Genomic DNA, 16,599 nt, shown 5'->3' with positions numbered 1-16,599 from the left:
TAGTTTAGATAAGAATAGTTAGAGGCCCCGTGTTTAAGTGTGATACATGCCTGAATGTCATACGCCACGTAGAATTTTATAATAATGTGTGCATATAAAACAATTTAGGTAAAGTTCCAATCCATAGGACAGAGTAGAGTAGAGCCGGTCCTTGATTGTGGGTGCTCGACTTAGGCAGAGAACAAAGAAGATGCAGTAATATGATCCTTCACGCTTCGCATTGATGATCACAAGGAGGGAGTGTAGCCATCTGGGATGGCCACTTCCAGAATACAAAATGGACACTCACAAAGAACATAGGGAAATGTGAACAATGCTAGACAACAAGCAGGCACAGTGCCTGAATGTATATTTGGGAAGCAGTTACCAGACGGAATTGAAACTCTGGGTCAATTAGCATATTGATGTCCCATCTCCGAGGAACAAAGCACTAACACTCAGGTAGTTGATACTGTTACAGCAAGGCCAATGGCCACCTAAGACACGTCAGCCATCAGGGCACTCACCCCTTTATTGGTTAAGATCGATAACAATGATCGCGAAGCGGCCCAATTAATTGGGACCAAGTTTAAGGCCCGCCTAAAAGCGCGCAAAGCCCCTCCAAGTATAAGCAGGAACCCGCACGAGAGATTCGTTCTCTTGGATTTGGCTCTCAGGCAGAGACCCATCCACCAGCACCACCAGGAGCAAGTAAGTTCAAGGTCAACGCTCGCTACCAGGCGACGACTTTAGCTGTTCTCCTGTATCTCTTCGAACCCAACAGCCTCAGATCCGAACAACGGCCATTGTTCCTCTGACTAAGTGGGCACCCGAAGTTAAGTATAGGTGTTAGCGTTAGAGATAGTTTAGTTTGTAGTACTATTGTGCATGAGTAGATCTTACTGTGTGTGTAAATAAATAGTATTGACTTTGAACTAACTAACTGGTGTATTGGCTCTTTGATCAGTATTCGGGTTGAACCTTGTGGCGGTACGGAGAGATATCTGGTGACTCTGAAAGTAGAAACATAATTAGGAGTAAGGAAGGTGACCATATTGACCGCCATAGTTATAACCAGATAAACAGAGCAACACCTCAGTTTATGCCAAAGTCTGACTCCTGTCTTTCTGCTGGCAGTGTGCTCACACCCATCCTCTGAAAAGGGTCCACATCGGGGCCGTTGGATCCTGGACCGCTATGCCCAAGGAGCAGGGGTTGGGGGGAGCAGAGGGCAATGGGGTGAGGATGCTGGTAGGCTTGCTGTGAAGATTAACATGACAGAGGTTTCACATGTATCAGGTGTGACATGTTTTAATAGTGAACATTGGACATTCCCTCTAGCAACAGATTGTGACCCCCCAATCAGTGAACCTCAATCTTCTTGATCTTAGGTGGTCAACTGCTACATCTAAGTGTGTCCCCAGGATGCACATGAATGATGCAGGCAGCCTGCTGCTATTCACGTCCTGTAGCCTTAGTGGAGGACCTCTGGAGGGCCTGGAACCGAAGGGCCCCACAGCATCGCTGAACCACCCTGTTCTGCCTGCTGTCCTTGAGATGTGCTGCTGTCAGGAGGGGGGGATTCTGAAGAACTGGAGACTGCCGTAGCCGCCTTGTTGGCAGGCCCCAGGTTGACCTGCAGTACTTTGTCCTCCCTGACGATGCTCATAGAGCCCTGGGTGTCTCCCTGGGATGGAGGGGCAGCTGTAGTGAGCTCCAGAGGTGTCTGTGTCTTCTGGCTCTGCCAGTCCTGGCATCTTCCCATTGTCTGCACCATGGTGTTGACGCCCTCAGCTGTGCTCCTCAGTGACTGGGCCACGTTCTGCAGAGCCCCGGCAATGCTCACTCGCATCTGGGATACTTTCATCAGTGACTGGGTCATGCTCTGGATTGCCTCAGCAATATCCACCTGCATCTGGAACACCTCCCGTAGCGACTGGGACATGATGTCGAGGCCCGCAGCCATGGCCATCACAGACTGAGCCATACGTTGGACACCACCACTCAAAACACTGACATCATGCTCCAGGCTTTTCACTGCGGTCGCCACCCTAGCAGTGCTAGCCTCAGTGCCACGCATTGTCGGCATCAACTCCTGCGCTCATAGCCTTTGGGACTCCTCCAATCATCTATGCAATCTCGTTAACATCCCTTCCTTCATCTCATGGCCGTGTCCAAGCATCTGCATCTTTTCTGGGATAACCTTGTCCAGATGCTCGGCATCTGACAGGGGCTCAGGGAGCTCTGGGATCCAGCACACCTCCGACTGTTGACTCCGTTGGATATTCCTTCCTCTGCCTGGTGTGCATCAGCAACTGAGTGGTGCTCACCAGATTGTGCCCCAGCAGCCTGTCCACGAATGTTGCCCAGCAAGGTGTGTGTCTCTGTGCTGGTGGAAGGTGGGGGTGATAGCTGTGACACATAGCCGGTGGTCTCCTCGGAGCTCTCCTCTGAGGTGGTCTCTTGGGTGGTGGGTAGGGGAATGACTCCAGATGGTCCAGCCCCATCAGATGGAGATCCTGCGAAAGAACGGAGATGTGCTCAGTGAGAGGGAAGAATCATTTTGTCTGACACGAACAACTCACTTAAGGCAGGTTATCTGGGTGAAGGAGCAGTGGATCCTCACCACTGCGATGCCAACCTTGCTGTCAATGACAGCTCTCTCCAGTCAACCTCGCAATCTTCAGAGCCCGTTTCGCGTAGGGGGTGAGGACTTGGATCTCTGGTAATCCCCCCCTTGTCTTGGCCCTTTCCCACTCATTATGGGATATCTCCTCCTGTGGGGACAAAGAGAGGGCTTAGAAAGTTGCGTGCTTGATGGATCAGAGGCTCTATAGCAGATGGTATGTGTGGGCACCACAAGTGGACATGAAGGAGCTGTGCTAGTGGGTGCCAGGGGGTACTGAGAAGCAAGCACAAAGATCAAATGTGTGGAGGGTGCAAGGTGTCAGCCAGTGATTTGGATGGGAAAGGCTGGGGATTGAGATTTTGAGGGATGCCAGGCAGAACTGATGCGAGGAGTGAGGTGATAACTTATCCATGCAGCTCATTTGTCTTCTTCCTGTATTGGATGATGGTCCTCCTGGTCATGCTGCCTGCACTGACAGCCACTGCCACTGACTCCCAGACAGTATTGATTACCCTGCCGCTGGCCCTCTGACCCCCTCGGGGGTGCAGGATGTCCCGCCTCGCATCCACAACATCAAGAAGCCTGACCAGGTTGGCATACCCAAAATGAGGAGCAGGTTTACGCCCTGCTATGCTTGTGTGTTGACTGGAGTGAGTGATGAGGGAGCCTTTCAAAGCAGCAATCCCTTGTTAGTGATGAGATACTGAGGCGCGAGTCTGGCGAATCAGGTGGTGAGACAGCCAGCAATGACGAGAGGCACGTGGGGTTCATTTTTGGTACTCACTGTTAACCATGGGCCATGATCTTGCCAATGCTGCCATTGAGAAACACTCGCCAAATAACACTTAGAAATGTTCCTGTTAAATCGTGCCCACTGTCTTTCAGATCAAGATAAAAGCTGTCCTCTTGGGCGGATGCAAAAGATTCCACTGCACTATTTGAAGAAGGGCAGTGTCAAATTGGTATATATTTGCCCATTAACCAACACCCAGTAGCACAATTGCTCTGACTGCTGATACTGGGCTAAATTCTCTGCCCCTCAACACCAGAAACGCTAGCCGCGACTGGGCAGAGAATTGAGCATTCGGCCGAAATTGAGGTTCACGCCCAGTGCCAAACCATTCGCAATGCTCCGGTCCCTCGCTGATGGCAATAGTGAGGACCACGGCCATCACCAGCACTCCTCAGTTCACTAACAGAAGTGTTGCCACACTGCATGGGGATAGCTGAGCTCACCATAAATAAAGGGACATGGCCACGTACCGTGGCCTTTAACACTCTCCCTGGCACACTTCCCTTCTCAGGGCAGAGGCCTCACCAGTCACACTATCAGCTAGCCCACTCCACTGGACCACCAGCTTTCTCCAAGCCCTGCCTGTCCATTACGCTCCTGCTCCCATCCATCCTGCCCCCGGTCAGGTTGTCATAACCTGTGTCACACCCAGGACCCACATCACACAGTAGTTAAACTCTCAACAGACGCACACCTCCCTGCCTCACCCCCATCTTTATGACTGGCACACACACAAGCCTCTAAACATGGAAGCGATTGGTGGGGCACCATGACCCCCTCCACCACACAACCAGGTGCGAACCTGCTGTTGGGATAACACACAGTCCACCCAATGAGGACACCCACAGTAGACCCCACTAGGAAGACAGGATAAGGGCCACAGAGGCCATTGCAGTGACTGGTTGCAGCAGCCACCGGTATCTATGCTGCACAGGTGTGCAGTGTGGACGGCCATATATTGGGGGGAAACGGCTGAGAAGTGGGGGCTGGTTTAGGGCGGACATGTTGGATTTTGATGGGCAAAGGAATACTCATCTTGCTAATATGTCTTCTCTTCCCCCCCCCCCCCCCCCCCGCCCCCCCCGCAGTGAATGAATTTCAGAGTTCAACACAGAATGCTAGCCATTTACTTTGCCGCAGCCGTGTTCGCGGATGCAAAGAGGCTAGAGGCACAGGCCTGCTCTGGGAGGACCCTGCACAGGAAGAGCCTACCCCAAGAGAGCTGGAGAGGCGGCCATCCAACAGACCGAGGAGGAGTTGCTGTTTGTACATCCACATCTGTCATTCGAGCACCTGCTGGACCGTGCGTGCTGTTAGATAGCTGTCAGGCTAACCAGGGAGACTGTGTGCCATCTGTGCCAGATGGTGGCGCATCTGGTCCTGCAGGGGTATGGAGGAGGATATCCACTTCCTGTGGCCGTCAAGTTGACGGTCGCCCTGAACCACTTTGCCTCGGGGTCTTTCCAGGGGCCAAGCGGGGTCCTGGCTGGAATATCTGTCATGGATGCCCCATTTGACCGGGCAGCGGACTATATCACTGCCAGCCCGGACCAAGCTCACCAGGATGTCCAGGCAACAGGACTCACCAGCATTGCTGGCATGCTCCAGGTCCAAGAAGTGAGGGCAGCTCGGTAGCACAAGTGGATAGCACCGTGGCTTCACAGCGCTAGGGTCCCAGGTTCGATTCCCCGCTGGGTCACTGTCTGTGTGGAGTCTGCATGTTCTCCCTGTGTCTGCATGGGTTTCCTCCGGGTGCTCCGGTTTCCTCCCAAGGTCTAAAGACGTGCAGGTTAGGTGGATTGGCCATGATAAATTGCCCTTAGTGACCAAAAAGATTAGGAGGGGGTTTTGGGTTACGGGGATAGGGTGGAAGTGAGGGCTTAAGCGGGTGGGTGCAGACTCGATGGGCTGAATGGCCTCCTTCTGCACTGTATGTTCTATGTTCTATGATAGATGGGACACATGTCCCCCTACGGGCACCCCATGATGGGCACCGGCTCATCATGGGGTGCCCTTCATAAATAGGAAGGGGTTCCACTCCCTCAATGTGCAATTAGTGTTCAACCATCATCCATGTCTGCACTCAATACCCAGGAAGCACCTACGACTCGTGCATCCTGATGCCATCGTCAGTTCCCGCCACCTTCGAGGCATTCCCTCAGGTGATGGCTTGGCTGTTGGCTGACAAGGCTTACCCGCTGAAGTCATGGCTAATAACACCTGTCTGGATTCCATCTCATAGGCCCATATATATTGGCGGGGAGGGAGCGTTGGGAGGGGGTGGGGGTGGGGGTTATGGAGATGGTGAGCGGTGATGGGTCACTCACTGGATAAACTGTCCTACAAGGCGGCCTCACACCTCTGACCCCCATCCCCTGCCATCTCTGAGAGTCACCCCAGGTGGACCATCCAATTGTCCTGGGGGCCCTGTCCTGTCCATCCTCCAGCACCCCCGCCCATGCACCCTCTCCACCCAGTTCATCCCTCCCACCCTTTAGACAGAGAATTGAGGCGGGTTATAATTTTGGTGCAAATGTGTTTAACAGTGACTACTTACAGTATTGCACCTTGACTCCATTCTCTAACCTATGTGCTTAACTCAACAACTTAACTGGTGTCTAACCTTTTTATCTTATGTGGCCTACCACTCCTTTGAGGGGTGAAGCCCAGACAGCACATCAGACATAGAGACAACCTGCAGCATATCCTGTCCTGTGGTGCCTTTGGTGGCCTGGACCTGGATGGTCCGGACGACTTTTGGTTAAAGGTTACGAAGTGTCACCCTGTTCTGCCTGCTGCCCATCAGATGTGCCAGTGTAACGTGAGGGGGATTCAGAAGCGCTGAGGTGTTCCAGCGCCTCCCCTGTAAGAGGCACCGGCACAAAGGTGCACGATGGCCCCAGGCTACTCCATGGGATGGAGGTGAGGCTGGAGTGAGGTCTGGAGGTTCCACCGTCACCTGGCACTGACAGTCCAGGAGGCCCACTCTGGTCTCAACCAGGGTCTCGATGCCCTCAGCCATGGAGCACTGGGACATGTCCCTCAGCGAGCGAGAAATGTGACTCACTGCCTTGGTCATGTCCCTCTGGCCCCATGGCAGGACTACCTGTGCCTGGCCCAGTTCAGTCAGTGCCCGGCCAATGCTCTTGATGCTCTCAGCCATGACTCTTTATGACTGGGCCTAGCTCTGGAAATCCCCAGCAATGGCCATGTAAGCCTGGTACATGTCTGCCTGTGACTATGCTCCTCTGTCCTGTGCTTCAGCCATCTACTGCACAGTGGGCCCCAACACTTGGACGTCTTGATCCTTGGCTGTGATTTTTTTCAGCTAAGGTTTTCACCGCGGTTGCAACCCGTTCAGTGTTTGCCTAGGTGCCACGCATTGTTGGCACTGTCTCCTGCACCTGGAGGCGGTTGGACTCCTTCAACTGCATTTGCAGGTGCTGAAAGATTGCTGACACCCCCTTCTGTAGGTACCGGTTCTGTGTCTGCATCTCCACCAGTGATGGGATCACTCTTTCCAGAAGCACGATACCTGTCTGGACTACAGCTGGTTCCTGTGGTCAGGCAGCCCTCCAACTGTCCGCTCCCTCACCTGATGAGTTGGAGGACAAATACCGGCCATTAATTGGGACCGAATGGCCAGTCAAGATAACAGCCACAGTCACGGGAAAAGAAGGTACAGCCAATTTTGTTACAATACCACCACATTTATGGCCACAGTCAGCTTCTGTAGGCCCTCATGTTACACGTCAGGTCCACGACCAGTACCATGCCAAGGATCTGGGGCCTATGGTAAGGAGGGCAGTGGATCATAGAATTACATAGAATTAACAGTGCAAAAGGAGGCCATGCGGCCCATCGATTCTGCACTGGCTCTTGGAAAGAGCACCCTACCCAAGTCCACACCTCCATCCTATCCCCATAACCCAGTAACCACACCCAGAACTAAGGGCAATTTTGGACACTAAGGGCAATTTAGCTTGGCCAATCCACCTAACCTGCACATCTTTGGACTGTGGGAGGAAACCGGAGCACCCAGAGGAAACCCACACAGACACGAGAAGAACGTGCAGACTCCGCACAGACAGTGACCCAGCGGGGAATCGAACCTGGGACCCTGGCCCTGTGAAGTAATTGTGCTAACCACCATGCTGCCCAGTGTCCAGTGATCATTCAGACCCAACAGAGTACGCACTTCAAGTCATGCCAGACGGCACTTCCATAAAATATTTTGAGGCCCTGAAATGATTAACACTCGACTTCAGCATCACCTCGGACGTGATGTTTTGGGATATGTCAACCCACAGCTCTGGAAGAATAGGGGATTCCTTACCTCGGCCGGCACGGAAATATCCCACCGGGGTTTAGTTAATGACCTACTGCAGGCCCTCCTTATACCCGCGCAGATTTCCATCATTAAATGCGCTGCCCATACAAACGGTAAGACCCCAGTTGACGTTGGTAATGAATGAGCAGATTGTGCAGCGCGGACAGCTGTGCAAATTCAGCAAGTGATGGTGCCTCAAATGTTAAGTCAGACTAAACGTTCTGCAATAAATAGGTCTGCCTCTGACAAGCCAATGCCAACCATCCAAGACATCATAAGGTTACAGGAGGACGCTCCTGAGAGTGATAAACAAATGTGGAAATGGTTAGGTTGTACATATGATTCTGTTTCCTCTTTATGGACCACGCCAGCACATCAGACTTGTATGTCTGAGGTACTGGCTTTATGGGTCATCGAATGTGTACACTTTGCAACTCATTGTGGGGCTCGGGGGACTAGTGATTTGTTGCTGGACACTTGGTGGCACCCTAACATGCAGGGGCAGGCCCGAGTATCAGTAATCGGTGTTTGATTTGTCAGCAATATAACACCGGCAAAGGTATCCCTTGTGGTATGGGGCAAACCCTGTTGCCCAGTGGTCCCTTTGAGACGCGCTAAATGGATTACATTGAATTGGAAAGGTGTCAATGTTATAAATATGTTTTGGTCATTGTGGATGTGTTCAGCAGATGGGTTGAGGCATTTCCGACTCCCGGTATGGCATAGCAGCTCAGTTAAGTTCTGATAATGGGCCTCATTTTATTGGACAGATTAACCTGCCTCCTTCCCCAGCGCTGTTTTACAGGTGTGGAGCATGATGGGGTGGCTATGCACCACCTGTGTAATCTTAGGCTTCGCCTCGCTTGGAGTGACATAGGCGACGGAAATGGAAAAGGGAAAATATCATCTACATCTGTAACCCCAACCAAACTACAAGCACATTTCACTTATGCAGAGGTGACGTCCCCATATACGAGGACATGGTATCGACTCATGGACGGTCATTAGGTTAACGGACAATGCAGGATTCATGAAGCAATTGCACCGGTCCCGGCGATAGGAAGGGAACATTGCAGGGACATTGCCTTGTTTTTGGAGTAGATGTAAATTTGATTTTGGGTGTGTTAAGATTGGTGCAATAACGGTAAATTCAGACCGTGAGGAGAGGGTAGGAAGAGGTTGTGAGAGAGAGAGCGGGACTAGAGAGAGGATGGAGCGTGTGAGAAGGGGAGTACAACTAGAATGTAGGTTATCAGGAGATATACTTAATTCATTTAGGACTGACGGAAACTTGGGTAAAATGCAGGGTGCACTGGAACAGATAGACGCCCCTAGAATCTTGGCTGTTTGGATCCACGAGGGTGCAGCGGATGACGGTGTGCTGCAACAGGAATTGGAAATGCAGCGACAAATCTTCTTAGCTGAGGGGCCGTAGCTACGGGTTGGACAGATAGGTTATCATGAAATGATAAAAGGGGGGAATGAGGAATTGAACAAACAAATGTGATATAAAATAGTTAGTTCAAATATTAGTTACAGGAATGTAGATAATAGTGAGTTCACAAAGGACAAAGGAATTCAGAAAGCATGGCAAGGAGGATGGGGAAAAGGATGCTGGGTAACAAGAGGCCCAGGGTTAAGGAATGCGAAGTGAGCCAATCAGGATATATGGCCAGGTCAGGAGGTGTATAGGATGACCTATGGGAATCTTGTATGTGAAACTTGATGCCATTTGAATGTATTTGCAGAGATTTCTTTGTCTCCGACCTCACTCGGTTCTGTGGTTCCTGGAGACAGCTTCTGTGTTCTGAATCTCTGTGGAGCAAGCCTGCCTTGCAAGTTGGTTAAAATAAATAATACTATACCTACAAATCCATCTTGAGTTTTATTGAGGCCAGACTGACGGGTAAAGAGTTCAATATTGTCATCTTCACTAAAATGTCGCACTGAGGTGATAGTCTCTGCGATGGCGGAGGGTGTAGGTTAAAGCAGTGCCGGGAAGCCAGTGTTGTCCCTGGACTGGCCATCAGAGGTGTACTGGGGCTGTGGCTGGGCGGTGGAAGCCAGATGTGGCCGTTTCTTCTGATGGTGATCCTGCAAGGCAAAATACAAGACACATAATGGTGGACTCACTTGATCTAGGGCCATCGCCTTGCATTAGTAGCTCACTTGGTTATCCCATTCTGATCTCCACCTGGGAGGTACCCCTCTCTTCTCCAGCTACCTCCATCGCCCTCTGCTCAGTTTCCATTCAAAGAATGGCCCATGTGGACTCAAAGGGGTTAAAGTTAGAGGTGTGAAACAATAAACAATAGATGGTTCTCCACTAGTTGCAAAATAGAACCAAGGGGTGTGGTAAGATTGCCATTTGCCCCTTTAGTGGTATAAGTTAAGGTTGCAAAGCAACTGGTAAACAAAGGAAGGTCTTCACATATCTGTATACTTTTCTAACAAAGGACAGGTTTGGGAATTGTGGATCATTTGCTTGAATTGCTACCTGTGCATCCCAGGTATGCCTCATTACCAAGGGATAGATTGCAGGCAGGAATTTTGAATTTTTGGTTGAATTTTATGGGCCTGTTTTCTCATAGAAGCAGGCAGTTTTATGCTTGGAGCAGGAACAGTGTGGAAATAGACAGAAAATATAGTTGCCCGGTGTAACTACAAATTTGGAGGCAGCGAAACTCATGCTTGATCTGGGGTATCCACAATCATGAGGTGATTGAGAAGATTTGGCAGGTCACCTCCTTCCCAATAAATCTCAGACCTCAGAGAATAGCAGGAACTTTGATGAGAATCAAAGTGAATTCCAGAAAACTATGGTACACCTTAGTTTGTTCACAGGATAAGTGAAGAAACCCTCAAGACCCTCAAGAAAGTATAGGGGAACCAGTGGGTGGAAATATAAATAGAACATGGAGTGACCCATTGAGATTTCAAAGCTTAAAGAATACGGTTTGATGAAATACAATGTTAAGTTAATAGCGCCTTATTTAATTCATGTAATTTCCCCCCTTTAAAACCTGAAACATCTTGGCATAATTCTTTCAATTAATAACTGGGAGTTAAATTTTCATTTAAAAAAAGTTAATGGTCTCCCTAAAGATCAAAATAACACTGTAGATTTTCTGCTGTGGTAGCCTCTCGCGCCTTGTGCATTACTACAAATATAATCCCTACTTCACCCTCAAACAAATGAACTCCTTGGAGTAGTGGAAAAAATAGATAAAATGCTTGGGCCAAATATTGGTTAAGAAACTTCCTTCTCGACCACGATTGAGGATCCAAAGTAGTCCAGGAAGCCTCAGGCCCTGATAATTGTTATTATGGAATACTTATACTTACTTATCCCCATGCAACAAAGATTCCAGCTCCCACTTGAAGGAATCTAGTGAATCAAGGTCCACACACAAGAAGACAATCTGTACAAGAATCCCATTATTCTCCGGGGGTAAGAAGAACCTCTTGACATTTAACCTAGATCTGGTCTTGCACAACTTAGAATTAGGATCCCTGGTTCTCTCTAATCTGTTTAAATTGAACAGACTGCCAATTGGAACACAACCTATTTGTGGCATCATTTTGTGCAGCTCATTCAGATCATCCATAAATCTACACTTGGTAAAGTGTGATCCCAATTCTGTTAGCCTATCTTGATAACTAATATCGTTTATACTGGGCATTATTTTAGCACCCCTCCTCCCACCCGTTCCCAAGCCTCCATATCAGCCACAATGCGAGGAGGATCAAGCGCGGGCACACTGCAATACTCTAATTCAGGGCAATCATCAAAGTCCACTTTTTATTTCAAAAGAACACTTATTGGATCATTTTAAAGAACATGGACACAAAGGATGTTCCTGAAGACCTGCATTTTGATCAGCGAAAAATGATTCATCAAGTTTACCCTTCTTACTATTGAGCAGGGTAATAATAATAATCTTTATTGTCACAAGTAGGCTTACATTAACACTGCAATGAAGTTACTGTGAAAAGCCCCTAGTCGCCACATTCCAGTGCCTGTTCGGGTACACAGAGAGAGAATTCAGAATGTCCAAATGACCTAACAGCACGTCTTTCGGGACTTGTGGGTGAAACCGGAGCACCTGGAGGAAACCCACGCAGACACAGGGAGAACATGGAAACTCCGCACAGACAGTAATCCAAGCCAAGAATCGAACCTGGGATCCTGGGGCTGTGAAGCAACAGTGTTACCCACTGTACTACCGGATAAAATAATGCCACGGCACGAAGGACTAACACATATCCACAGCTTGGAATCTGTGCTTCAGAGATTTTGCTAGTCAGGCTCTGCTTATCCTTCTGTTTGTTTTATTCCAATTGCCATATTATTCTACAGTTATTTGAAACGTTTTAGTAGTTCTGATTGGTTTGGGAAAGCTAATTTCCAAATCCTTTCCTTCCTTCCTTTCCCACCATCGAGAGTCGAAGAAAAATTCCCGCAAACGTGTCAAGAGCAAGCCCAGTCACAGAGCACGTCCATTAAACGGCATCCTTACTTGTATACATGCATTTCACCATTAATAATCCGAGTTGGCACCAGACTTTACCAGCCCACACAAACTGCGGGGCTGGTCCACACAACGCTCGGGCGGATCTGTCAGCGAACTTCAGACACAAGGTAAAAGGAACACCATTTGAACTATTTTTTGCTTCTTCATATTGGAACGAGTGGTATATAATCTACAGCCCCCCCCCCCCAGTTTATTGTTAATAAACTCGCTCTGCACTAGACACTTGCACTTCACCCCGATTTCCATCACTGTTTGATTACAATTGCGGATTGATTTTTCCTCCACGTTAAATTATCTTCCCCGGTGAGCTCTCTCTCTCGCTCCTGTTTTCCAGTCCTCCCGTCTTTCCCCCCTTTTCTGGGTGGGTTGTACTCAGTTCCATTCCTGCCCTGCCACCCGGGGGTGAGTGGGTGTCAGCGCAAGGGGAGGGAGAGAGAGAGAGAGAGAGGAGAGGAGAGTGAGTAAGAGAGAGCAGCGGGAAGAGGGAACAGCCCCGTCCCGGGGACCGAGAGTCACAGCAACACCCGCCGAAAGTTGTGTTGGAAAACACCCTGCCGTGTCTGCCCAGCGCCGCCAGACCAGCCAAAAGTTACTTGCCGCCACTTTCAAATGTTTTCGCTGGCCAGTGGGAAGGATTAGTTGCTCTCTCTCGCTCCCCCTCTGCAAATCTCTGCTGATTTTTGGCGGAGCTGACACTGAACACTGAACCGCTTTGTAGTTTTGTGCAGTGCGAGCGGGCCCGGGAACCTGGGAAAGGCGCCGTCGAGCCGCAGCAGCGGTGATTCCCCCGCAGGAGCTCCAGGTTGGGCTCGGCTTCACCAAACTCAGGCTCCTCCAACCCTTACCGTCCGAGGGCCTCACTATTCTCATGGATGTTGGGCAACCTGTCATGTATGTGGAGAGCCAACGCCATGTCAGTAAACCCGGCGCACTGATTGTTTATTTACAACTTCAGGTCAAAGGACACAGCAGCGTCTTGACGGAATGTGTGTGGGTGTGTGTGTGTGGGGGGTCGGTTGGAGAGAGGAGTTTGTGTCATGTTTACTGTTCCAATCTGTTAGCCTGGGGATTTGGCTCACTTGTACTCACACCTGTGAATGACAAATATCAACAGGCTTTCTGGCAGCTCCTCTCCGCCCCTCAAAGTCGTGTTTTTATTTTTGAAAGTAAGATTTCGCGGCTCCATGACCGAGGATTTGGTTCTCCGAATGCGTCGGTGAGGGAAGGGCTGATCTCAACCGGGCCAGTGTCCATTGACATTGGACACGGAAATGGTTCTCAGCCCTGATTGATCACCAGGCTACCTGATTTGATGTGCATGTCCCCAGGGTAGTGTTATGCTACTGTAGAACCTCCTCCCCGCCCATCAAGTGCAGTGCGGTTTTAAAAACATTCACAGGCTGTGGGTGTGCTGGCTAGGTCAGCATTTATTGCCCATCCCTAATTGCTCTTGCGAAGGTAATGTAGAACGCTGCAGGCTGTGAAGTGGAGTTGCACCCACAGTGCTGTCAGGGAGGAAGTTCCAGGATTTTGACCCAGCGACAGTGAAGGCAAAGCGATATGGTTCCAAGTCAGGATGGTGAGTAACTTGGAGGCAGTCCTGTTCCCACACATCTGCTGCCCTTGTCTTTGATATGGAGATGCCGTTGGACTGGGGTGAGCACAGTAAGAAGTCTGACAACACCAGGTTAAAGTCCCACAGGTTTGTTTCGAATCACTAGCTTTCGGAGCGCAGTTCCTTCCTCAGATGAGGAAGGAGTAGTGTTCCGAAAGCTAGTGATTTGAAACAAACCTGTTGGACTTTAACTTGGTGTTGTCAGACTTCTTCCTGTGCCCTTGTCTTTCTCAGTGGTAGAGGTTGCAGGTTTGGAAGGTGGTGCTGAAGGATATTTTACTATGATTCTGAGCACCCCGCACAACTCCATCCCAGGGTAGCAGGGTGACAATGTGTTACTGTGATTTCTTCCTCCCCCCCCCCCCCCCCAAGCTAGTACAATAGGTTATTGTTAGTGACCCCCATATTTGAGGGATGTGGGCATCACTGGTTATACCAGCATTTATTGCCCATTCCGAGTTGCCCTACAGAAGCTGGTGGCGAGTTGCCTTCTTGAACTGTTGCATTCTCTATGGTATAGGTGCACCCACATGTGCTGTTAGGGAGAAAATTCCAGGATTTTGACCCAGCGACAGTGAAGGAATGGCAGAGTTTTCCAAGTTGGGGTGGTGAGAACTTGGAGGGGAATCTCCATGTCGTGGGGTCCCAGGTATCTGCTGCTCTTGTCCTTCTAGATGGTAGTGGCCGTGTGTTTGGAAGGTGCTGCCTAAGGAACGTTGGTGAGTTACTGCAGTGCATCTGGTAGATTATACACACGGCTGCCACTTTATGTCGGTGGTGGAGGGACTGAATGTTTGTGGAAGGGGGAGCATTCAGGCGGGTTGCTTCGTCCTGGATGGTGTTGAGCGCCTTGAGTGTTGTTGGAGCTGCACTCAACCAGGCAAGTGGAGCGTATTCCATTACACTCTTGACTTGTGCCTTGTAGATGGTGGACAGTCTTTGGGGGATCAGGAAGTGAGTTACTCGCTGCAGTATTCCTAGTATTTGACCCGCTCTGGTAACCACAATATTAATATGGCTGGTCCAGTTCAGTTTCTGATCAATGGTATCTGATTGTGGGGGATTCAGTGATGGTAATGCCATTGAATGTCAAGGGGTGATTGTTAAATCCTGTCTTGTAGGAGATGGTCATTGCATGGCACTTGAGTGGCATGAATGTCACTTGTACTGTATATTACTGTGATTCCTCTCGCACATTCCAGGGTTTTATGATATGCAGCTGTGCCCCAAAGGTAGTATTGTATGTGCCGGTTAGCTCAGTTGGCTGGACACCTGGTTTGCGATACAGAGCGAGGCCAACATTGTAGGTCCAATTCCCTTACTGGCTGAGGTTATTCATGGAAGGCCCAGCTTCTCAACCTTGCCCCCTGTCTGAGGTGTGGTGATCCTCAGGTTAAAATCACCACCAGCCAGCTCTCCCTCTCAAGGGGGAAAGCAGCCTATGATCATCTGGGACTATGGCGATTTTACTGTTTACTTTATGGTATGACAATATGATTCCCCACGATACTACGTATGTTAGTGTGATTCATCCCAGGGTAGTGTGGTATGTTACTGAGATTCCCTACGGTGATAAATATGTTATTCTGATTCTCAAGGATAGTGGGGTATGTGCCTGTGATAAACCAAGGTAGAATGGTATGTTGTAATTCTCCCAGCGTAGTACGGTATGTTACTGTGATTCACTAAGGTAGTATGGTATGTTACTGTGATTCCCCAGGGTTGTGCAGTATGTTACTGTGAGGTTATTCATGAAGGTCTGCCTTGTTAACCTTGCTCCTCGCTTGATACGTGCTGATCCTCAGATTAAATCACCACCAGTCAACTCTCCCCTCTAAGGGAAAAAGCAGCCTATGGTCATCTGGGACTACGGCGACTTTACCTTACCTTATGGTATGTCATTGCAATTCATCCCAGGGTATCATGCTATATTCTTGTGACTCCCCAGGGAAGTACAAAATGCTTCATTGATTCTCCAAAGTAGTACTGTTTGTTACCGTGATTGTCCAGATTAGTAAGGTATACGACTATGATACTCAAGAATATTATATGTTGCTAGGGTGGTATCTTACTGTCATTCAATCCCACCTTTATATGTTTCCCCAGGTTAATACCTTATGTCACTGTGATTCTCCAGGGTAGTATGGTATGTTACTGCGATTCCCCAAGGTAGTACAGTCTGTTACTTTAATCTCCCAGGTAGTATGTTATGTCACAGTGATCCCCCAAGGTAATAAGGTTTGTTCCTGTGATTGTCCAGGTTAATAACATATGTTACTATGATTCTCCCGGATAGTACAGTATGTTACTCTGATTCCCCCAGGGTAGATGGTATGTAACATTGATTCCCCCCAGGGTATAACAGAATGTTACTGTCATTTCCCCCTAGGGTAGTACGGTCATTTCCCCCCATGGTAGTACGGTATGTTACTGTGATCCCCAAGGTAGTATGGTATGTTACGGGGATTCCCCACAGTAATATGGTACGTTACAGTGATTGAACCCGGGTAGAACTGCAGGTTATCATGATTCCCCAGGGTAATGGGGTCTGTTGATGTGATGCCCTGGGTATTATTGTATGTTGCTGCAAATCTGCCCAGGGTAGTAAGGTATGCTACTGTGATTCTCTAGTGTAGTATGGTATATTACTGTGATTCACCCCATGTTCGTATGGTATGTTGCTGTTAATCTCCCCAGGATAGTATGGCATGTTACTGT

The 16,599-nt window shown here is 49.3% G+C and overlaps 1 protein-coding gene and 1 long non-coding RNA gene across 7 annotated transcripts in view; one reads left to right on the top strand and one right to left on the bottom strand.

Moving 5' to 3' along the window:
* Positions 1–514: 514 nt before the first annotated feature.
* Positions 515–12,400, bottom strand: LOC140428302 (uncharacterized). The gene is made up of 3 exons (XR_011948747.1): positions 12,252–12,400; positions 9,597–9,825; positions 515–2,498 (listed from the first exon to the last, which is right to left on the bottom strand). It is a non-coding gene; the product is annotated as an uncharacterized lncRNA (long non-coding RNA).
* Positions 12,246–16,599, top strand: part of snx21 (sorting nexin family member 21) — a 55,887-nt gene continuing 51,533 nt past the window's right edge. For 2 of the 6 annotated variants that reach the window (XM_072514626.1, XM_072514619.1), the window contains exon 1: positions 12,246–12,373. In XM_072514626.1, coding sequence (XP_072370727.1) covers positions 12,260–12,373 — 114 coding nt within the window. In that variant the 5' untranslated portion in view covers positions 12,246–12,259. Of the gene's footprint in view, positions 12,374–12,722; positions 13,180–13,221; positions 13,846–16,599 lie in introns of those variants that run through there. The other 4 variants (XM_072514620.1, XM_072514625.1, XM_072514624.1 and 1 more) reach the window with 4 other exon arrangements.

This window comes from Scyliorhinus torazame, chromosome 8 (assembly GCF_047496885.1).
Source record: "Scyliorhinus torazame isolate Kashiwa2021f chromosome 8, sScyTor2.1, whole genome shotgun sequence".
Taxonomy (NCBI): Eukaryota; Metazoa; Chordata; class Chondrichthyes; order Carcharhiniformes; family Scyliorhinidae; genus Scyliorhinus; species Scyliorhinus torazame.
This window is presented reverse-complemented; position numbering and strand designations above follow the sequence as displayed.